The 23,308-nt window shown below is 40.4% G+C and overlaps 3 protein-coding genes and 1 pseudogene across 9 annotated transcripts; 2 read left to right on the top strand and 2 right to left on the bottom strand.

The window, feature by feature from the left end:
- The first annotated feature begins 643 nt into the window (after positions 1 to 643).
- Positions 644 to 10,709, top strand: LOC115687378 (disease resistance protein L6-like). 7 transcript variants are annotated; one of them, XM_056306692.1, is made up of 6 exons: positions 644 to 2,181; positions 2,540 to 3,638; positions 3,866 to 4,330; positions 4,411 to 7,149; positions 7,923 to 8,168; positions 8,514 to 10,709. In XM_056306692.1, exons 1-4 carry the CDS (start codon positions 851 to 853, stop codon positions 7,087 to 7,089), a joined length of 5,574 nt encoding a protein of 1,857 aa, XP_056162667.1. In that variant the 5' UTR covers positions 644 to 850; the 3' UTR covers positions 7,090 to 7,149; positions 7,923 to 8,168; positions 8,514 to 10,709. The 7 variants fall into 7 exon arrangements, with proteins under 7 accessions (XP_056162667.1, XP_056162668.1, XP_056162666.1 ...); XM_056306693.1 differs by having other exon boundaries at positions 8,036 to 8,186; positions 8,514 to 10,708; XM_056306691.1 differs by having other exon boundaries at positions 7,960 to 8,186; positions 8,514 to 10,708.
- A 3,412-nt stretch (positions 10,710 to 14,121) lies between these two features.
- LOC130136593 (uncharacterized) lies at positions 14,122 to 14,951 on the top strand. The gene is made up of 2 exons (XM_056306697.1): positions 14,122 to 14,508; positions 14,835 to 14,951. Exons 1-2 carry the CDS (start codon positions 14,157 to 14,159, stop codon positions 14,867 to 14,869), a joined length of 387 nt encoding a protein of 128 aa, XP_056162672.1. The 5' UTR covers positions 14,122 to 14,156; the 3' UTR covers positions 14,870 to 14,951.
- Positions 14,952 to 18,359: 3,408 nt separating this feature from the next.
- LOC115687377 (uncharacterized) lies at positions 18,360 to 23,253 on the bottom strand (annotated as a pseudogene).
- Positions 20,696 to 21,935, bottom strand: LOC115687417 (uncharacterized). The gene is made up of 2 exons (XM_056306696.1): positions 21,612 to 21,935; positions 20,696 to 21,366 (listed from the first exon to the last, which is right to left on the bottom strand). Exons 1-2 carry the CDS (start codon positions 21,699 to 21,701, stop codon positions 21,049 to 21,051), a joined length of 408 nt encoding a protein of 135 aa, XP_056162671.1. The 5' UTR covers positions 21,702 to 21,935; the 3' UTR covers positions 20,696 to 21,048.
- Positions 23,254 to 23,308: the final 55 nt, after the last annotated feature.

Genomic DNA, 23,308 nt, shown 5'->3' with positions numbered 1-23,308 from the left:
TCCTTTGAAATTTTTAACTATGCCTTGAGTAAATTACTATCACGAAAACACCGGCAACGGTTGCTGGCCATCTTTTAAGAAGTTCCTGATGATGTAGATATAGACCTATTCTAATATTTTGATGAGGCAAAACAGTTTCTCGAAAAAAGGCAAAGGAAGAATAAAGCAAACCGCTACTAGCCTTATTTTTTATAATAAATTACGATTACATCACGTGTCATCAATCAAAATTTATGTCATAAATTATAAATTACACGCTCGACCAACTTGACATTAATTAAAACAAAAAGATCTTCCTACTATGGAGGCATTGGAGTAATTCGGCAGCAGCAAAATAGACATCGAATTGATGAACAACAACTCATATGACCAGACAAGGGGCTATTTTCCCCAAAATGGCCCCGACTCGACACCCCAACCCCGAAAGTGACATTACAATTATGTACAAGCAAAAGGCGCGTTGCGGGCAAGCGCGTGGACATTCATAGCGACGTGGTGTTGTCAGAAAATTTAACTGATGATTTTTTTTTACCCGAAAGTAGTCAATTGCTCCCATCTTTTCTGAATTCCACTAGTTTATTTACCCCGCAATTGTATTTATCTTTTTTTGCCGATTGGGTTATTACTGGTGGAGATAAAACAGAAGAATTTGAGTGGGGAGGGGCCACTGTTGGTGTTAAAAACACTGCCTTTTTCAACTTTGACAGGCTATACTAGATCAATCTTGTTGACCAATTCTAGCAAACTGGCCCTCCACTCTCTGCAAATTTAGCCAAATCCTGTCTTGTACGTTTAATAACCCACAGAGATCATCTCCATTTGTAATTCTCGTGCTCATACACTTGTAATCATGGCTCCCAAACTTGTTCCATCTCTTGCTACCACTGCTCTTGCTGCTGTGCTATTCCATTTTTTCTTGAAGAGAAGAAGATCAAGGGAGATCAATGGACGGGAGGCAAATGACAGCGCAGCTGCAAACGATGGAACAGCAGGAGGCGCTTCTTCTACTCACACTTCAACAGGATTACCTGAAGTGCCTACTCCATCAGGAGCAAATAAGGATGCAGCTGCAAACAACGGAACAACAGGAGGCGATTCTGGTACTCGCACTTCAACAGGAGTACCTGAAATGGATACTTCATCAGGACCAGCTATGGATGCAGCTGCAAGCCATGGAACTGCAGGAGGCAATTCTGGTACTCACACTTCATCGGAAGTACGTGAAATGGCTTCTTCATCAGAAGCAAATATGGATGCGGCTGCAAACGATGGAACAGCAAGAGGCCATTCTGGAACTCGCCCTTCAACAGTAGTTCCTGAAATGGCTACTTCATCAGGACCAGCTAAGGATGCAGCTGCAAACGATGGAACAGCAGGATGCGCTTCTTCTGCTCACACTTCAACCGGAGTACCTGAAGTGGCTACTCCATCAGGAGCAAATAAGGATGCAGCTACAAACGATGGAACAACAAGAGGCGATCCTGGTACTCGCACTTCAACAGGAGTACCAGAAATGGCTACTTCATCAGGACCAGCTATGGATGCAGCTGCAAGCCATGGAACAGCAGGAGGGGATTCTGGTACTCACACTTCATCAGGAGTACGTGAAATGGCTTCTTCATCAGGAGCAAATAGGGATGCAGCTGCAAACGATGGAATTGCAAGTGGCGATCCCGATAGTCACACTTCAACTGGAGTACCTGAAATGGATACTCCGTCAAAAATTGACCATGAAGTATTCTTGAGCTTCAGAGGACTAGATACTCGAGACAATTTTACCGACCACCTTTACCATGAACTTTTGCAAGCAAAAGTCCACACATTTAAGGACGATGAATGTCTCCGCAAAGGGGAAGAGTTTGCCTTAAATCTTCTCCAAGCAATTGAGCAGTCGAAGATTTTAATACCTATCTTCTCCAAAAATTATGCCTCTAGTCCATGGTGTCTCAAGGAGGTAGCCAAGATGGTTGAGGGCATGAAGAATCGGGGACAAAAGATCATCCCTATTTTTTATCATGTGGAGCCTGCAGACGTTAGGCACCAAAGAGGGGATTATGAAGAGGCCTTTCTTGAACACGAAAAAAAGCAGCGATTTGACCCAAAGACCATCGGAGAGTGGAGGGATGCTCTCAAAGCAGTGGCGGATATAAACGGACACAGCCTACAAAACGTGGTCAACAGGTGACTGCTTTTAGCATTCCGTCTCTTGTGCCTTGTATCATTAAACTCGATGCATTTGAATTGGTTTCTTTTCTAGATTTGCGTTAGTCTTGTGGAAATCGAATTGTATGCAATTGAAGTTATACCGCAAAATCACACTAGATGATGGCACAATCCCAATTTTTTTTCATTTCATTCCCAGCAACATTTTTTCGTTAGTTCAGGTCATTCATTAAACCTACGTTCCACCGCTACTTCCTCTAATTGGAATAAATCGTTGAAGAACACGTATAGAATAGGTCTGTAGTTTGCAATGTGGTCTTGTCAGAACATAGTTTGTTTCAACTCAGTTTTCTAACTCATTGTACTTTCCCACTAGGCGAGAAGGTGAGTTCGTGAAAAAATTCACGCGGGAGATTTGCAAGGAGTTGGAAAAGGCTTCTCTGGAAGTATCAGACTACTTCGTCCCTGTCGACAACCTTGTGGATGAAATCATGAAAAATATAGATGTTGGGACAAGTGAAACGAGGATTATAGGAATTTACGGGATGAGTGGCATCGGAAAGACGACTCTTGCCAAAATCATCTTCAATAAGTTATTGTGTGACTTTGAGAAGTGTTGCTTTCTTGGCAATATTCAAGAAACATCAAAAAATAATGGCATTCCATGCTTGCAGAAGCAGCTCATCTCTGACATCGTCAAAACGGAATACGATATAAGAGACGACAAAAAAGGAACTCAAATGATTAAACAGAAGTTGTTTCAGGAAAGAGTCCTCCTCCTCCTCGATGATGTGGAGCAAATGGATCATATTAATGCACTTGCACTTGCAAGTGACCGTGATTGGTTAGGCAGAGGGAGCAAAATTATTATTACTACCAGAATGGAAGGTGTTCTCAATTTTTCGAAAGTGGACTGGAGGTATGAGCTTCCATGCATGGATGGGGATCAATCTCTTCAACTTTTTAGCAAACATGCCTTTAGAAGAGATTCTCCTTTAAACAAGGATATCAAGTTTTCAAAAAGGGCGACAAAAATTGCTGGAGGTCTTCCGCTCGCTCTTGAGGTCATTGGTGGACTTTTATTTGGAATTGATAAGAAAGAGTGGGATGGCACGTTGAAGATGCTAGAAAGTGTTCCCAATGATGAGCTTATGGGTAAGTTGAAAATAAGTTATGATCGATTAAGTCCAAAACAAAAGGATATATTCCTCGATATAGCTTGTTTTTTCAGTGGATATGACACAGATATTCTAGTTCATTTCTGGAATGAACATGAATATCCACCGGAAGTAAACTTGAAAGTTTTGCGGAACATGTGTTTGATAAAGATTAATGAGGATAACGAAGTGTGGATGCATGATCAGCTCAGAAACCTTGGAAGAAAAATGGTTTTAGACAAAAGTGAAGAGAAAATAGAGAAGCAAACTAGGGTGTGGGATCCTAAGGAAGGATTGGATTTGCTGACTAAATATAAGGTAAAATCCCCCTCAATATATATTCCCAGTATTTATGCATTTTTTTTTGTTGTCAAAAGTTACTTTTTGTGTTGTCTGGCACCATTATGAGTCCATGACTTCCTCAACCTATATTTTTGCTCTTTTAAGATTAGAGGAATAATAGTACATCACTCAACCTCTTCCAATAGTGGACTTGAGTAAATGCGATTCCCACTTTCTTGTTTTTAAACTTTTCCTTCGGGCAGGGACCAAAAGAAGCGGAAGTTCTGCGTCTCAACTTACAGCATCAGCCGCGGTATCCTATTACCTATGAGGGCTTTGAGAACCTATCAAATCTGAGGTTTCTTGAAGTGAAAGGTTCCAAGAACAATTTTCGTGCAAAAGAAGCTCTTAAGATTGATCCTTCAGGGCTGCGTAACCGGTTTGACGGTGGGGGGCAGGACCATTTGACCTATGAAGGCTCTACAGGACAATCAAATCAAATGTTCCTTGCAGACGAGACGCTTCTTTGGCTCGAATTGTCATCAAATGTTCTTCAAACTCATGATTTTCTGGAGAATTCATCTCTCCTTACAAAATTACGATGGCTCTCCTGGCATAACATTCCCACAAATTTTAATATTACACATTTCTCTATGGAGGATGTGGTCATTCTTGATCTATCCTATAGCGAAATTACGCATGATTGGAAGGGGTGGAGCTACATGGAGGTATGTTATATGCTAGACAACGCTTGTTATTTCTTTTTATCAAATTTGAAAGTAATCTTTGCATGATATTTCTTTTACAGGTGATGACGAATTTGAAAATTCTAAATCTGACAGGTTGCGATAATTTGGAGAGAACCCCCAATTTCTCTGCTCTTGCGAATTTAGAACGTTTGAGCCTATGTTACTGTGGAAGATTAGTTGAAATCGATGGGTCGATTTGTCGGTTGAATCGCCTAGTTTCCTTAGACCTAGGGCATTGTCCGAATCTTCAAAGGCTTCCAGACGAGCTGGGTAGACATCTTGAAAGCCTTGAATACTTATCTCTAGCATCGTGCGATAGGTTGGAGAGGCTTCCGGATTCATTCGAAGGTTTGACATCACTGGTCAAGTTGGATATATCTAGCAGGGCGATCAAAGAATTACCTAATTCAATTGGAAAGTTGGGAAATTTGAAAAAAGTGGATATGGGTACGATGAGCAAAATACCCGATGTCCTCTGGACGATGGACACGCTCGAAGAAGTAGTTGCCGCATGTACAAGCTCTTGTGAAGTCCATGTGAACATCGGCAATTGCAACCGCTTGAGGATCTTGGGGTTGACGTCAGCGAAAATATGCTCAATATCAAGGCTTCCTGAAAGTCTTATCGAATTAGGGCTGTCTAAGTTGCAGAAGGACACGTTTCCGGATGTCTCGCACCTGACCAATTTAAAGAAATTGTATCTGGGGTTTGGCTCTCATCATGGGACCGCCTCCCCAGCAGAACCCCCCTCCCCAATAGACCTTCGTCTCCCTCCTCAACTCCACTCACTTCGCCTCCAGGGCTTAAATCTGCATCACATCCCGACGCCTCCTTCGACTTTCTCCTCCTTGTATCTGGACAATCGCAGGCCACTTTGCTTGATGAGGGATCTATCGAGTTTGAAGAAACTATCATATCTCTATATTTCTCACGGTGCAATTACAGAGATTAAAGGCCTCAGTTGTTTGGAGAACCTAGTAGAGGTGCACCTTTATGAACTCGGTCAGCTGGAGATGCTACCCGATTTGAGCAAGTTAAACAATCTACGGGGTGTCTCAATAGAGCATTGTGGTAATCTGGTGGAGATTCAAGGCGAAGAACTACCACGGTCTTTAGGTTTTTTCCATATTCTAGGCTGTCGTTCGTTACAGAGGTTGCCCGATCTGTCACGCTTGACGGGTAAGAAAGGTTTTAGTTTGCAAAATTGCTATAAATTGAATGTGGAGGCAGTTCTTGCATTTGCTCGGAAGAATCCACGAGAAGTGTCCCTTAATGGCTTTGAAAATCTGCAGTTCCTACCTGATATGAGTAATTGGAACGAACTAACACATCTTAGTATAACAAATTGTGCTAATCTGGTCGAGGTCCAAGGCGAACTGCCACAAAGTTTGGAAATACTGTGGATTTCGTTATGTAAATCTTTACAGAAGTTGCCTGATCTGTCGAGCTTGAAGGAATTGGAATGTGTTCACATAAATGATTGCAAAAAATTAAATGGTGAGGCAATTCTTAGTTTTGCTCGGATGAACGTGCAATGTTTGCTGCTTTTTGGTCTTGGGCAGGTGGAAATATTACCTGATCTAAGTAATTCGAACAAACTACGGCGTCTTATATTAAAAGAGTGTGATAATCTGGCTGAGATTCAAGGCGACCTACCACAATCTTTGCGAGAATTGCGGATTTTGTCGTGTAACTCTTTAGAGAAGTTGCCTGATCTGTCAAGCATGAAGGAATTGGAATATGTTGACATAGAAGGTTGCGAAAAATTAAATCGGGAGGCAATTCTTAGTTTTACTCGGATGAACCTGCAACATTTGCGGCTTTCTGGCCTTGGACAGGTGGAAATATTACCTGATCTAAGTAATTCGAACAAACTATGGCTTCTTATATTAGAAAAGTGTGATAATCTGGCTGAGATTCAAGGCGACCTACCACAATCTTTGCGAAAATTGCGGATTTTGTCGTGTAACTCTTTAGAGAAGTTGCCTGATCTGTCAAGCATGAAGGAATTGGAATATGTTGACATAGAAGGTTGCGAAAAATTAAATCGGGAGGCAATTCTTAGTTTTGCTCGAATGAACCTGCAACGTTTGCGGCTTTCTGGCCTTGGACAGGTGGAAATATTACCTGATCTAAGTAATTCGAACAAATTAAGCCATCTTGCACTGGAAAAGTGTGATAATCTGGTTGAGATTCAAGGGGAACTACCACAATCTTTGCAAGAATTGCGGATTACGTCGTGTAACTCTTTAGAGAAGTTGCCTGATCTGTTAAGCGTGAAGGAACCGCATCAGGTTTACTCAGAAGATTGCAAGGAATTAAAGGGGGAGGCAATTCTTAGCTCTGCTCAGAGAAGTCAGGCGAATTTATGGGAGAACCTAGGACATTTGCAGATTTGGGGCCTTGGACAGGTAGAGACACTACCTGATCTAAGAAATTTTAACAAATTAAGATATCTTGGAGTAAGAAACTGTGAAAATCTGGTTGAAATTCAAGGTGAACTACCAGAGTCTTTGGAGTTGTTGTTGATTTCTTCGTGTGGATCGTTACAAAAGTTGCCTGACTTGTCGAGCTTGATGAGACTGCGAAAGGTTGCAATATGTCATTGCGGGAAATTAGATGTGAAGGCAATTTCTTCGCTTTGCTCGGACAAGTCAGTTGAAGTTGTGGGAGGAGATGATGAATCTGGATTTGAATCTGAGTGGCGGAAGATGAACTGGTGGGAAAGGCGCCATTGAAAGCTTCTTGATCCACCACCACAAATTGTTTCCTTGTGTTCAAACTTTAAACAAAATCAGGTAATTTATTTCATCTAACAACCAATATTTTTCCCTTTTCTGTAATCAAATTCTTGCACAGATATGAACAGAGAAGTTTCACATGCACTTTTTAATTACCTTTTCACGAGTTGATGATTGAAAATCTGATGAAGGTATTGAAATTGATACCTCCATACAACCAGAGGGTTCTTAATTATGTACAAATACTTGTTCTCTTAACTAGTTTGGTTTGGCTTTTTTAGCTATATTATCTTTGGATGGTTTCTCCTCGCTTTTATGTTTCCCAGCCGGGGGTATGCATGTCAATTGCATCGTTTTTATTTGATATGTGACAAATTATTAGACATCCTCGTCGATTTACAATTTCACATATTCCCAAGTTGATAACCTCACTTTACTTCGTTATGCTGTGAACAATACAATGTAATGTGTGTTGGAAGGTCATATAACTACGGTTCTCATCCTGGAACTTTACAGCATAATCAACTCATCTGTGAAGAAGACTGACACTCTGTATTGATATGCTTATCTTTACAAATGTTTCGTCTCTTTTCCTAGTTCAGTTTGGCTTTTTTAGCTATATTTTCATCGGATTGTTTCTCCTTGCTTTTTTTATGTTTCCCAGCTGGAGGTATGCATGTCAACTGCATCGTTTTTTATTTGATACGTAACAAATTATTAGAGATCCTTGTCCATTTGCTGCTTCACATATTTCGAAGTTGATAACCTCGCTTCGGATTGGGGAAAACTTCGTTATGCTGTAAACAATTTGATGGAATGTGTGTTTGAAGGTCATATTACTATGGTTCTCATCCTGGAACTTTTCAGCATAATCAACTCATCATTGCAACTGTGAAGAAGACACGCTCTATATTGATATGCTTATGTTCAGTTCAGTTTCCAGGAAAGGTGCTCTTCTTACTGGGATTTGCATATGTTGGGGAGAAAGTTATAAAATGATGAAAGACGAATTTCACTTGGGTAGCTGCAGCAATAGTTTGCACAGCAAAACTTTCTTCTGTGACAGGAGAGAGGAGGTACTTAGTTTCTCCGAGGTATCATAATTCATCTTATATTCAAAGGCTAAAATTTAGTATTACTGGTGCATAGGGCATATGATAAGTCTCACTAGGGTCAGAAATCATGCAAATAGATTCTTGTGTGATTTCCATTATCGCCTACATCTTCTAGAAATGGCTATGCCCGGGTGATTATATGTAATAGAAGCCCTTCCATTCACCTCAAGCTACTAGAGGACTCCTTTAGGTGTTAAGATTGACAGGAAGTGCTAAGGGAGACATCTCAAATGACTGGCTTTTGTCGTTTTCGATGCTGCTAAGAGGAACTAGAATTTGAAAACTTACAGAAATTTTTTGGTGCAGGGTGTTGTGGCTAATTGGGTAGCTGTACAAATGAAGACCAAACAAAGGAAGAGGAAGATGGCATTTAATGTTGACTAAATTCCCTTTCACAATCTTGGGGTGATAAACTGTGCATTCATCTGTTGAAGATGGAAACGTAAATACAAGTGAGGGAAGTCATTACTTTAATGTCAACTAAGTTCCCTTTCACACTCTTGGGGTGGAAAACTGTGCATTCATCTGTTGAGAAACAAAAACTTGAAGATTAGTGAGGGAAGTCGCTGCGTGGTGATGAAATCGTTCAATCCAACGAACTCGATATGAAGTTTCAGTTGAATTGTTCGCCCTTTTTTCAGCGAAATCAATAGAGCAGGGCAGAGGAATTCATTTTGCAATTTTGTCTAAAAGTGTGTTCTCTTTATTGATATGCGATAGAACATGCTTATCAGTACTCAAATGTTCTTTTACGAGGATATACTTGAAGGGCTTGTCTGGACAGTGAGAAAAATTGTGTGCTTATAATGATGTTCAAGGTAGTCTTACTTGCACCTGCCAAAACCAGTTCATGGACCTTTTGATGTGAAGATGGTGCTCAAGGTAGTCTTACTCATGAGTATGATAGGCACTCACAACACATTAAACACAAATTGTTGGAATTCATGGAACAGGCAGCATTGGAGAATTGACACTCGCCAGGATGATCGACGATCAGCTTTCACATGGTTTTGAGCACTATTACTTTCCTGCTAACATCCATAAAACTTGACAACTCAAGGGCATTGAGTACTCGTGGAATCAACTCATCTTCAATGTCCTCAAAAGTAAATCGACAGAAATAAGCAATGTAAACAATGGGATCAAGACAGTTCAAGATAGGCCATCTGGTAAAAGAGTTCTGGTCCTTTTTTATGATTTGATCAGGAGAATTAATTGAATGCACTCATGGGTGACAGAAAAAAATAGTCAGAAGTTACTGAACTATTCAGTGGTGAATATCAAGCTCTGAAGGATCTCGAAATTCTCAGCGCTTTGCATTGTTGATCACTGAAGATAATCACTTCCATTGGTTACTTGACATTTGTATCGAGGCTCTCTCTCCGAAGTACCATAATTACACAACCTCCCTTGTCGATGGGAGCTCTTACTAGCCTTGAATACTTGCCTTTGTAAGAATGTATAGAGAGGCTTCCTAATATCTCCTACACGCTCATTAAAGAGCTACCCAATCCAATGTGCCTTGTTGATGCAGTAAAAGCTAAAAGAAATGGGTGCAGAACAGGGTGAAAACTTGCAACTGGAAATTCCAAATGATTTGTATTTGGCCATTCGACCAGATGCTTACCCAATGGATAAAGTGTCAACTTGTGGAAGATCCGATGCCATGGTGGGTTGTGAGATTAAATGAACGGGAGCCTTTGACCTTATTGTCTGCCGTTGTAACCACTTCATCAATAGATATTAGTCAGCTTTCTCAACTCAAAAGATTTGAACTCCGGTGCTAAGGCATTCCTCAATTTTATCTTATTTACGTGTTGAATCTTGCTGGACGGTGAGACCAATGACGGATCTAGTCAGAACTGAGAATTTATAAGCCTGCAATAATGGAGATTCAAGGCCCTGTCTGTCTGGGAGAATCTAAAAATTATGGAGCTCTTTGATCTTGAACTATGGGAGAGTTTTCCTGAAATGACTCGTTTGAAGAAGTTAGAGTCAGTTCCACTATATTGTTATGTTAGTATGCATTTGCTCATCGCAAACTACTAGAATCTCTGGAATAATTGTTGATTGAAGGCCTTGTCATCCTTGACGTAAGTTGATATGATTGAAATACTTTGCAGAGAGGGATAACATCTGGGAGGCCTCTGACCATTTCAACTTGAAGAGGTCCAAATTATGCAACGCCTGGCATTGCTTAGGAGATTCGGCCATTCCTCGAAAATTTAGAAGACATTGCTTAGGAGTACATTTTCCAATACGAAGTGCACGTGATTCTTGAAAGGTCCTGCATTTACAGCCAAATCTATGTTCAAGGAAGCTTTGAAACTCAAAACAAATTGCTTATTTCTGTATGTCACATCAGCAGATGTTCGTTATTGTCTTTCAAGGAATTGTGTTTTCTATAATAAATTAGAATCAAAATATGGCAAGTTAACGTGAAATATGATGTTCTTTTACCCTTGTGTAGTTAATTACAGGCCGTTTTCGCAACCACTTTCTACCTTTAAGAAGGATGACTGTAAACTGCTCGTATGGGACCATGGTTTCTTTCAGTCTATGTCATGAGTTAATTGATGCCAGTTCTATAACGTTCAGCTGCATTAATTTTGTCAATTTACACGTTGGCTTTTATGTGAGATCCTCAAAACTTTCTGGGTTGTACACTAAATTTGAAGCTGATATCTATGCCATGTAAACTTAAACTTTGTTACACCTTGAACAATGAAGGATATATTCATTTGGGTAAGCTTTAATACGTGCAGAAGCTCTATCATTTACCTTATGGTTATCTCAGGAATGGAGCTTTAGGTTTCAACATTGATAAGGAGAACTGCTCCCCGACAAAAGTCCTATATGAGAGCCTGAGCTTTTACTCTTGGTAACAAGTAAAGAAATTTACGGGATCTTTCTGTGCAATTAAGCTGAGGCTAACTCAGTTAATACATAGAATTGACAACTAGCTCACCAAGTAAAGGAGGATACAAATGAGACAACAATATGTCTTTCCCAATGCTTTGGTGCCGTACTCTGGCTTTTATTGTAACGTACAAACTCTAGTTTATCATATGGTGCCAAGACTTACTTAGTCTCTTGCAGAGTGTGCTTTGAATGGTCACAATTAGCAATATTATCATTTGAAATGATGAAGGAAATTTAGTTTTTTTTCCACTAATGTTGATTCCTGCATGTCAGAAAAAAGAAGGTAAAAGCTTACAACTCGTTCCAAAGGCTTATCAGTGTTACATTTCAAAGCCAAGACGATATAAATTCTTTACCTTTTGAAAGTAAAGATTTAGCAAAGGTTGCCAGTGGAAATGATCCCAGACAAGGTCATCATTGTTTCCAAGATGGCTCGATTTAACAGTTAATCAGCATAATTCCCTGTTAGGACACAGTTGAAGTGCTTCTGCCGGGAAGTCTTTTGCAATGTGCCTATAGTAGAAGGTAAGGTCGCAGACTGAGTAGTGGTCTCCCAAGGCACTCTTTGTTTCACCTTATAAAACCGGTTAATTGCCTTGCCGTACAAGTCTCACAGTTCCAAAGTTCACACATCTGCCAAGTTTGCGAAGTCTAATGCAAATTCAACCCCCCAAAAAGGAAAAAATAAAGGAAAATAGATGTGTGATTCAACTCTGAATAGCTCAGCTCACCATCCACACATCCTTATTCGGTTTTATCAAGTATGGCAAACAAAGCCACAGGCCCAAGATTAGATTGACAAGTAAACTTGCGAACGCATTCATTCAATAAAAAGTTGTATTTACAAGGATGACACATTCAACTTCCTGCTATTTACATTCAGAGTGAATTTGAGAAGAGCTCTTATGCATCTTGTGATGGATATGGACAACAAATCGATGGAATGCATGTCATCTCATCATAGAGGTCCCCAATGATCTTTGAGAAACAAGGTGCTGACCCAGGAGCATTTTAACTGAAGTTGCTTTTGGCATCAGAGTCTGAAGGCAGCCTCAATGCAGAAGCAGAAGGATTCCTGGAAAGCATAAGATTTCCTTTGACATCTTCACCTCCTTATTCTTTCAATCGTGCGTCCCTGACGATTTTGCACGATCCCCATGTCTCAGCCATTAATCCCACACCATAGTAGACTAAATGGTCTGCAATGCTGTTACCAGTTAACAATCTGCAAAGATGCACTCTCATCAGTTGTCCACATATATAGGTAACAAAGGACTGACATTCTCTACAACAAGCTGGTCTGTCACGACTTATTGCTTCTAGCGTGACAAATCCAAAACTAATTGCTTGAACAAGTAGCTACAACCGAACTACCTCATTACCTGCTGCATGATGGATCTTCTCCAGAGGTATCACAAACTTTCTCAACCTGATAAACCAGACTACCAAATCCTATATTATACAGCCATACCTACAACAAAGGGAACATTCCAATTACACGTGAACACTGACAAAAAAATACTATGATTAGTCACCAGATAAGATAAGCAGGTGCAATCAAATCATCTTCACATTATCTCACATCAATATGTTTATCCATGTCCATCTTTGAGCTAGTCGCCAATGATTATAAGCATTAATAGACATACTATAATTAAAATGTGCATAATTGCACAGAGATTAAGACTAGGTTAAAACTAATATCAGTCATCCCCCATTGGGGGGTTGGTTTTTCTTTTCTTTTTTAGAAACATTTTTACGCCCCTAACTTTGGAATCAGTATGAAAAAATCCATGATGGCTCTTGCAGACATTAGAGTTACTCAAATATTTCTGAAAAAATGAGTACTAGAACTGCCCTGCTTTGCTAAGAAGAATAAAGAACAAGACAGTTATATTTTATACGCTGCAAAAAAAGAGACATATATTGTTGGAATAAATGAGCTTCACCAGTTAAATAGGTTGAAAGAAATGCAAAGCAAACATCAAATTCAGTCAGCGACAATTCCTATATAATTTTGTTGAAGAATTAGAAGAAAATCTCGAAGATCTCGGAGAAAATCCCGAGATAGGAATATTTTGTTTCCATTTATTTTTATTCCTGAATCCTTAGGATTAGGAAGTAAATCGCTAGAATTAAGAAGTAGGAAATCTGTTTTTTATTTCTTGCTATTTTCTAGTTATTGTAGGCCCTATTTAAGTGTTATGTAAGTATGATAAAAAATAAGAAATGGAAGAAACCATTTTTCTTCTTTGAAAAATCGCATGGTATCAGAGCTTGGTTTTAAATCCGGCTCTTACTATGGTGAAAACGGCGATGACCGGAGCTAGTAGGAACACCACTCCTTTAGGTGTCATGCTAGAGAACAACCCAGCTGATCTCTCTGCACAATCGAGCAATGGTGGAGAGCAATTCTCCCAGAACTCCAACCTGCTATTGACAGTTCACCGATTGAATGGCCAAAATTATTTGGAGTGGGCTCAATCGGTGAAACTAGCAATTGATGGCAGAGGGAAGCTCGGCCACTTAACAGGCGAGGTGAAGGAACCAGAAAAAAGCAATCCGTCTTGGAAGATTTGGAGATCTGAGAACTCCTTAGTGATTGCCTGGTTGATCAATTCTATGGAGCCAACAATTGGAAAACCTCACCTATTCCTTCCGACCGCTAAAGATGTGTGGGACGTTGTGAGAGAAACATATTCTGATTTGGAAAATTCTTCCCAGATCTTTGAACTCAAGACAAAGCTATGGCAATTGAAGCAAGGGGATCGTGAGGTCACTATTTACTACAATGAAATGGTGACCTTGTGGCAGGAATTAGATCAATGCTATGATGATACATGGGAAAGTCCAGCTGATTGTCAGAGACAAATGAAGAGAGAAGAGAATGATAGAGTATACATGTTTCTCGCAGGCCTTAATCGAAGCCTGGATGAGGTGAGAGGTAGGATCCTTGGTCGAAAACCTCTACCATCCATCCGCGAGTTTTTCTCTGAAGTTAGAAGGGAGGAATCTCGGAGGCGAATCATGCTACATGATTCGGAAACAAGTGTCAGCTCTATATCCGAAAATTCTGCTCTTGTATCTCGGGGGCCTGATTCTGAGGAAGACAGGAGGAAGAAACCATGGTGTGAACATTGCAAGAAACCATGGCATACCAAAGAGACTTGCTGGAAAATTCACGGGAAACCACAGAATTGGAAGAAAGAAGGTTGGAAGAGAAGGAGCAGTAATGATGGTCGTGCGTTCCAAGCAACAAATGAAGAGCAAATCAAGTCTGATTTGGTTCCATTCACAAAGGAAGAGTTAGAGCACCTATACAAAATCCTTCAATCTCCACAACCTTCTTCAAATCCATCTTGTTCTTTAGCCCAGAAAGGTAATTATTTTTCCACTGCTTTCCTCATAGAAAATCCACACCAAATTGCTCCATGGATTCTCGATTCAGGAGCAACCGATCATATGACAGGTTGTTCAAAACTCTTTTCCACCTATAGTCCGTGTGCAGGAAATAAAAAAATCACAATTGCAGATGGTTCTCTTTCAGCCATAGCTGGAACAGGATCTATCAAGTTCTCACCAGCCCTCACACTTCATAAAGTTCTTCATGTCCCAAAGCTATCTTGTAACTTGCTGTCCATTAGTAAAATAACCTCCGATCAAAAGTGTCAAGCTAACTTTTTCTCATCTCATTGTGAGTTTCAGGACTTGACCTCGGGGAGGACGATTGGCAATGCTAGAGAGAGTGGAGGACTCTATTTCTTTGAAGATGGAACAAACTCAAGTAGACAAGTCCAGGGTAGTTGTTTTGAATCTATTACTCTTAGTAAGGATGATGACATTATGTTATGGCATTATAAGCTAGGTCATCCGAATTTTCAATATTTAAAGTTCTTGTTCCCAAAGTTATTTTTGAATAAAAGTCCATCTTCATTTCAGTGTGAATTCTGTGAATTAGCCAAACATCATCGAACCAATTTTCCCTCACAAATCTACAAGCCATCGAAACCATTCTCCTTAATTCATAGTGATGTTTGGGGCCCATCTAGAATTCCTACATTCTCAGGAAAGAAATGGTTTGTCACATTTATTGACGATCATACAAGGGTGAGTTGGGTATACTTGTTAAAAGAGAAATCCGAAGTAGAGACTGTTTTAAAAAATTTTTACACCATGGTACAAACACAATTCCAAGGACAAATCCAGATTTTTAGAAGTGACAATGGGAAAGAATATTTCAATAAAAATTTGGGACAGTTTTTCTTGGAAAAGGGGATTGTGCATCAAAGTTCTTGCCCTGACACCCCTCAACAAAATGGGGTGGCAGAGAGGAAGAATAAACACCTTTTAGAAGTAACTAGAGCTTTACTCTTCACAACTAAAGTTCCCACATATCTCTGGGGTGAAGCTCTTCTTACATCTACATATCTCATCAATAGGATGCCTTCCAAAGTGTTAGAATTTCAAACACCCCTAAGAGTTCTTCAGGAGACCTACCCAACTTCTAGACTTGCTTCAGCCTTACCCTTAAAACTATTCGGTTGTACCTCATTTGTCCACATCCATGATAGAAATCGGGGGAAACTTGATCCTAGAGCAAAACGATGTGTGTTTGTTGGTTATGCACCTAATCAGAAAGGGTATAAATGCTTTGACCCGATTTCCAAAAAAATGTTTATCACCATGGATGTCACTTTTTTTGAATCAACACCTTTTTTTGGAGCTCATCTTCAGAGGGGGAAAGAAAGTGCAGATTCGCACAACTCCATCATAGATTCTTTTTGTCTAGAACCTGAAAAAACTCTTCCTAAAAATCATATTCCCGCAACCCTTATACCAGATTTTGAACCAAGTGTTTTAAATAATGAAAATTCGGGTCCACATATATTGTCATCGCATCCTACTTGTGAACATAACAGGTGCAAAACTAGTACCGAGAATACAGAGCTTCCATCCTATTCTCAAGTCTACACGAGAAGAGACAAAACTCAAAGAAATGAGTCTCCTGCTCCCTTAAGGTGCCATGAGTCCGAACCGGGGCATGACCAGAACTCCATAGAGTCACCAGGTAATGTTCCAACTCAATCTGTCCGACCTGATGAACTTGACATACCTATTGCTATCCGAAAAGGAGTTAGGTCTTGTACCAAACATCCTATGTCTCATTATGTGTCTTACAAAAACCTCTCACCCAATTTCCGTGCCTTTACCTCAACATTGTCTTGTGTGGAGATTCCGAAAACTGTGCAGGATGCTCTACAGGTTCCTGAGTGGAAGGAAGCAATTCTTGAGAAGATGAAAGCTCTAGAAAAAAATGGAACGTGGGATATAGTGGATCTACCTGAGGGAAAGACCACAGTTGGATGCAAGTGGGTATTTACAACCAAGCATAGATCCGATGGATCTCTCGAAAGGTATAAAGCTCGGTTGGTCGCAAAAGGATACACCCAGACCTATGGGATCGATTACTTTGAAACCTTTGCTCCAGTTGCAAAACTAAACACTGTAAGAGTGCTCCTGTCACTTGCAGCCAATCTTGACTGGCCCCTGCAACAACTAGATGTGAAGAATGCTTTTTTTGAATGGAGATTTGGAGGAAGAAGTATACATGGATTTTCCCCCGGGCTTTGATAGAAGTTCTGGATCAAAGGTATGTAGATTGAAGAAGTCATTATATGGACTGAAACAGTCACCGAGGGCCTGGTTTGAGAAGTTCACTCATTTTGTGAAGAAACAAGGGTATGTTCAAGGACAAGCTGATCATACCATGTTTGTAAAGCATTCTTGTGACGGGAAGGTTGCAACTTTGATAGTGTATGTGGACGACATCATTCTCACTGGGAATGATATTGTTGAGATGAACAGGTTGAAAGAATGTCTCGCTTCTGAGTTTGAGATCAAGGATTTGGGAACTCTAAGGTATTTCCTTGGAATGGAGGTAGCTCGATCGAAAAAGGGAATTGTAGTCTCACAAAGGAAATATGTCCTAGATCTTCTAAAGGAAACCGGAATGAGTGGTTGTAGACCGGCAGAAACTCCTATAGATCCCAATCAGAAACTTGGAGATGACAAAGATGAGGTTCCTGTTGATACATCGAGATACCAGAAGCTAGTAGGGAAACTGATCTATTTGTCACATACTCGGCCAGATATTGCCTTTGCTGTGAGTATGGTAAGCCAATTTATGCACTCTCCATATGAAAAACATCTTGAGGCTGTGTACAGGATCCTAAGATACCTAAAGAGCACACCCGGAAAAGGTCTGCTATTCAAAAAATCTACTCAACGGGAGATTGAAGCATACACGGATGCAGACTGGGCAGGGTCAATTACTGACAGAAGGTCGACTTCAGGATATTGTACATACGTATGGGGGAACTTGGTTACTTGGCGAAGTAAGAAGCAGAATGTTGTGGCACGAAGCAGTGCAGAAGCGGAATATCGAGCAATGGCCCACGGTGTTTGTGAGATGTTGTGGCTAACACGAGTACTAGAAGAACTTAAAGTATCAGTGAAAATGCCCATGAAGTTGTACTGTGACAACAAGGCTGCAATTAACATTGCACATAATCCAGTGCAACACGATAGAACCAAGCATGTTGAGATTGACAGACACTTTATCAAAGAGAAGATTGATGCAGGAGCAATTTGTATGCCATTTGTGCCAACAACACAACAAATAGCTGACATTCTTACAAAGGGATTGTTCAGACCTAACTTTGAGTCTCTCATCAGCAAGTTGGGCATGATAGACATTTACGCACCAACTTGAGAGGGGGTGTTGAAGAATTAGAAGAAAATCTCGAAGATCTCGGAGAAAATCCCGAGATAGGAATATTTTGTTTCCATTTATTTTTATTCCTGAATCCTTAGGATTAGGAAGTAAATCGCTAGAATTAAGAAGTAGGAAATCTGTTTTTTATTTCTTGCTATTTTCTAGTTATTGTAGGCCCTATTTAAGTGTTATGTAAGTATGATAAAAAATAAGAAATGGAAGAAACCATTTTTCTTCTTTGAAAAATCGCAAATTTATATGTTATTCCATCAAGATCAAAGCCTTACCTCTCTAGGGAAGTGATGGTAAGTCTTCTGTGGTAACCGAGAATAGTACGTATTGTCTTTGGCACACGGTCACTGTAGTAAGACGCAAACGCTGCACTGCCAATACGAGGCTGTCCAAATGTTAAAACCTGAACATTCCGTGCTTCATGATTGACCTGGAAATGAAGTGTCCCCGGTATTATAAGTACAAACAAGCAAATGCTGGTCTGGAAAAAACAGCTTCAGCACACATAATTAGACGGCCAAATAACTTAGATGTTAATACAGCAATGGCCCTTTTAGGACTGAAAAAAAAAAAAAAACTCCGCATCAATAACCATATACCGCATTTCAAATAAAATAATGAACAATAGAACAGCCATTTGTCTCCATGAGAGTTGAAGGTCTAGCGTTACTCTGTCAAGATCCCATCCACAATTTGCCCAACACCAAAACCTTCACGCACAATAAAACCAACACCACGCTCAGCCCCAAGAAAAGGAGTTGAATTTACAAACAAGGCGCAATTAAATGCTGCCACAACAAGCATTGGATGTTGGTGATGTGAGTCACATCCTGCTAAGGACAGACAAAAAATACCAGGTTCAAGGTGAAAGTGCCCTTGAACTCCAAAACTTACTGCCGTAAATAGCAAAGGAGAAACTAAATTAAAAAAAAAAGGGGCCACAACGCATGGGCATAATGTCACAATCGGCTAAGTACAAATTTCAGCAAGAAACCAGAAAACAAAGCAAGACTTTAAATCATTTGTAGATGTCCTACTTGCTACTAATACTTCAAGAAAAGGTATAGTCTAAAGTTTATGCAACCTATGATCTTATCATAGGCCACACATGAATGTCTGACTAAAAAAAAATCACCACTGGTCCTGGAGAGAGAATCAATGGGACATGACTTTGGGGAGGGAAAATTTTCTGGTACCAGTTCTGCAACAGGTACCTAGAAAAGTAAACTGGACCACTCTATTTAATAAAGCCGAGACAAAAAGCATAATTTAGACATCTTTTGGCTCCAGCCTATGACGTATCTGGCCCAGTCGGACAGAAACAACGCACAGAAATTTAAGATCGATATATAATCTATTTAAAATGCACTAGCACTTTAAGATTACAAGACATAAAATTTGAGCTTCGAGTGCCTAAAAAAGTTTGCACCCCATAAAGTTTCCAGCAAGTAAACTTTGCAATGAATCGTAGGATGTCTTTACCCACTACATTTAAGTATTCAACCAACTAGAAGCTCCAGAGCTTTACACATACGACTCAATTCCCACAACTAGAGACTTCAATAATTGGTGGTTCCCATATAGGGCTGTTTGCACCCCATTCTGCTTGTGTTTTGTTTATGGGTTGATTTACCAAAAACGTAAGAAAACAAGATGCTATATATGAATGAGAGAGCCATAGAAAGTTCAAGATCCATAAAAAGAGTCTAGACTCTTCAAGGTAGAGTTGACAGAGAATTCCAGATAACTCCTAACGGACCAAAACTGAACAGTTGGAAGAACGTGTAGAAAAGAAAATAAAATTCACAAGTCCCAGCCATAACAATTTTATAATTTATCTTACCACAAGATCAAGTCCGCAAAAGGATGCCATAGCCCCTCCCATAGAATGGCCTGTCACCATGATGTTGATATCTCCATACAAATCCTTGGCTCTTTTAGGGCCCGTTTGATAACGTGTCAAACAGTGAAAATTTCGGTTCTTTTGTTCCCAGAATCAGTTTGGGAACAGAAACCCGCTTGTTAAATTTTTTGATTCTAGGCACAAATTCTTGCAAAATTGTGCCCAAAATCAGTTTTGGAGCAGAATCAAGGAGCAAAAAAAGTAGCTTCTTGATTCTGGGACAAGAAACAGAATCGGATTTTTTTTCTTTTCCTTTTTTATTTTATTTTTAATGTAGTTTCTAATGTTCGGAGCAAGGGCCGCCCTCGCCGTATCTTTCTAGATTAAAATATTTTGATAAAAAATATTATTAATAAAAAAATATTTTACCGACCATGGCCGGCGACCAGGCCATGAACAAAAAAAATATTATTAATAAAAAAAATATTTTACCGGCTATGGCCGGTGACTAGGGGTGAGCGGTTCCAGGTTCCGGGTAGGTTTTGCCTGGAACCTAGAACCTACCCTCAGATACAGGTTCCTCATATTTTGAGGAACCTGGAACCTACTCGTCGGAACCTGGAACCTGGAACCTACCCTGTCATAGGTTCTAGGGTCGGTTCCAAGTTCCAACAGGTTCTTTTTTTAATTTCGTTTTGAATTAAACAAAACGAAAATAAACGCAAGAATCCTTCATACTACAGGCAGCACCTAAGACCGTTCTTTCCAAAGTGTTATTTTATTAGAATTCAGTGGAAACAATGGAGGATATGACAGATAAGACACATTCCTATCATATAGAATGCCCAACAGAGCTCTACTTGCAACTCGCATGTAAGTGAACTGTCATTTGCAACACAAGCAAGAAACCTTGACACAGCAATTGCACAGCAAAAGTGACGAAGAACATTGTCAATTTCCACAAATCAAAGAAATTTGCGAGACAACCGGTAATTGCACAATGAGGCACTTAAGGTCAGCAATCTAAAAGCCTCCTCTCTCAGAAAAAAGGCTGAACCGCGGAGTGCCAAGAATACACCAATCTGGCGATTCAAACAAAACTTTCAACTACATCCATGAGCCGCAAGGTAAGGCCCCATAAGTGAGGCCAAAAATAAGGAAAGGAAAAATCACCAACAGAACAATGCTTGTAACCCCCCTACCAAAACAAAAAATCCCCACAATATGCTAGAGGGCATAGACTAAAATGACATCAAACAAAAACAACAATAAATCAAAAAATGCCATCGCTACATCACCTCATGGGAGCTGCAGCCAAAAACGAAAAAGAAAACAAAGACAACATCAACCGAGCAATGCGAAATTGCTAAAAGAAATCCAAATAAGATCACGATCGCAAATGGGTCGGGGAATTCAATCAACAACAACAACAAGAGAAGGATAAAGGGACCCAGTTTGATGCATAAATTGCCGGTGCAGATGATGTGCTGGATCTTGCCAGGGACGAGCATGGACTTGAACTTGGCGGGCAGATCAGGCGCCTTGTGCGGTATGTGCAGATCCCCCAATGCCAACACCAACACCATCTTTCTTGTTCTCGCTACTCTCTATCGATCACAACGACAACGATAAGAAAAAGGGTCAACGAAAAAACAAGAAAAGGTAATATTTCCACACCCAAAGACGATCCTTTCTATTTCTCTTTCTCCCTCGAACGAGCTTCAACAATCAATCTCTCTTCTTCTTCTCCCCTTAACGCAGCGCATGAAGTTCAGATTGTGCAAGTGCGTAACAGTGATGAAAACTAACAAGGGTTTTGCGAAGAGAGAGAGACACGTTGACTCGGACATACCCTGGAACCGAAGCGGACATGGAAGACCCTCCTCCGTCCCTCGTTCTTGTCGTGCTCTGAAACTTCTCCCTTTCTCCTTAGGTTTACCATCTCGAACTCACCTTGTCTTCGTCCACGCGCCTCCAGCAATTAGGTTCTTCACCATCCCACGCTCTGTCGTCGTCCCTCCCGGGCCTCGAACCACCACTCGCGCCACCTCTGGCCCTCAAACCCGCGTGATCCTTAGCAGAATCCTCGTCCCCGCTCGAGATGCTCAGCATCTCGACGTCCAAATCGTCATCGTCGTCGACCACCCTCCTATTCCCGTTGCTGCTGCCCCTGTTCTTGTTGTCGCCGCCCCCAATCTGCCGCTGCGCGCCCTCGCGGCCGGCGCCGCCGCGGCGGAGCTCCTCTGCTGGGTGCGGTTGATGAAGACAGAGGAAGAGCCGAGGCGACGCCGAACGGAGAGAGGAGAGGCAAGCTCGTCGAGTCGTGGGTGCGGGGAGTGCGAGAGAGAGCAGACTGGAGGAGGACCAAGCGAGGGGAAATATGGGGAAGAAACAAGAAACTAACGAAAGTTAGGGTTTTTAGAGAGTAAAGTAAACCGGTTTTGATTTCGGTTCCGGTTCCCCGGTTCCTAAAAATGGGAACCGGGAATCGGACCCTTTGTCCATAGAATCTGGAACCGAACCGGATCCACCGGGTCCAGTTCCCGGTTCTACCTTGGAACCGCGCTCACCTCTACCGGTGACTAGGCCATGACGAAAAAAAAAAAATTTAATAAAAAAGTTTATTTATAAAAAAATTATTTTACTAGCCATGGCCAAAAAAATAAAAAAATATTTTAATAAAAAATATTTTACCGGCCATGGTCAAGGAGGAGAAGAAAAAAATAAAAAATGAAAAAAAAGAAAGAAATATTAAAATATTTAAAATATTATTAATAAAAAAAATTTGTGCCGTTACCAAACGCATTTCTGTTCTTTTTCTATTTCAGGAATGGAAATTTTGGGTCGTTACCAAACGCCTTCAAATGCTCAGAATCAGTTCCCGGACACAAAATAAAAAAGAATCATTTTTTAGCAGAATCAGTTTCCGGGCACAGAATCGTTACCATGCGCACCCACAAAATACCAAGTCAAATTGTTGTATTGTGATAAGCAAAATAAAATCCATGATGAACCTAAGCAACAATCAATAGAGTAAGATTGTAACTCAATCTGTAACTCAATCTAAATCAGAAGTATCCACAGGTTGCAAGAGGCTTATCATCTCTAGTACTCACCATGGCACCAGGCATGCCAGGGTAGTTTATGTCAAGCTGTTTCCAGTAGAGATCTTCAACCCAATTCCGTAAGCTGTAGACATAAATAGAAGTAATCACTAACTGAAAAGCTCAAATGACAAAGAGACGCAGCAGAATTTTTCACACAACAAAATTAGTTAACTATGTGATCTTTTCATGACTCCATCTAAAATTACAAGAAAGTGTCCTAGTGGATATGATTCACCCTTTTTCTGTTCGTAGGGACAGTAGACCTATGTGCTTCTCTTCTTAGCTTAAATTTTCGTCAAATCCTTTGCATGTCAATTATAAGGGGAAGAATTGCTAAAGTTAACATGCATACATATGTTCTTGAGTACCTCTGAAAGCTATAACCATAGCATTAAGGTCCTCGGCCACCCCGACATATGCCTATAGGTATGTACAATATATA

This window comes from Syzygium oleosum, unplaced genomic scaffold (genome assembly GCF_021117445.2).
Source record: "Syzygium oleosum isolate NSW1041296 unplaced genomic scaffold, Sole_v2.1 Sole_v2.46, whole genome shotgun sequence".
Lineage (NCBI taxonomy): Eukaryota > Viridiplantae > Streptophyta > Magnoliopsida > Myrtales > Myrtaceae > Syzygium > Syzygium oleosum.
The sequence above is the reverse complement of the archived record's forward strand: the minus strand, read 5'-3'. Positions and strand labels throughout refer to the sequence as shown.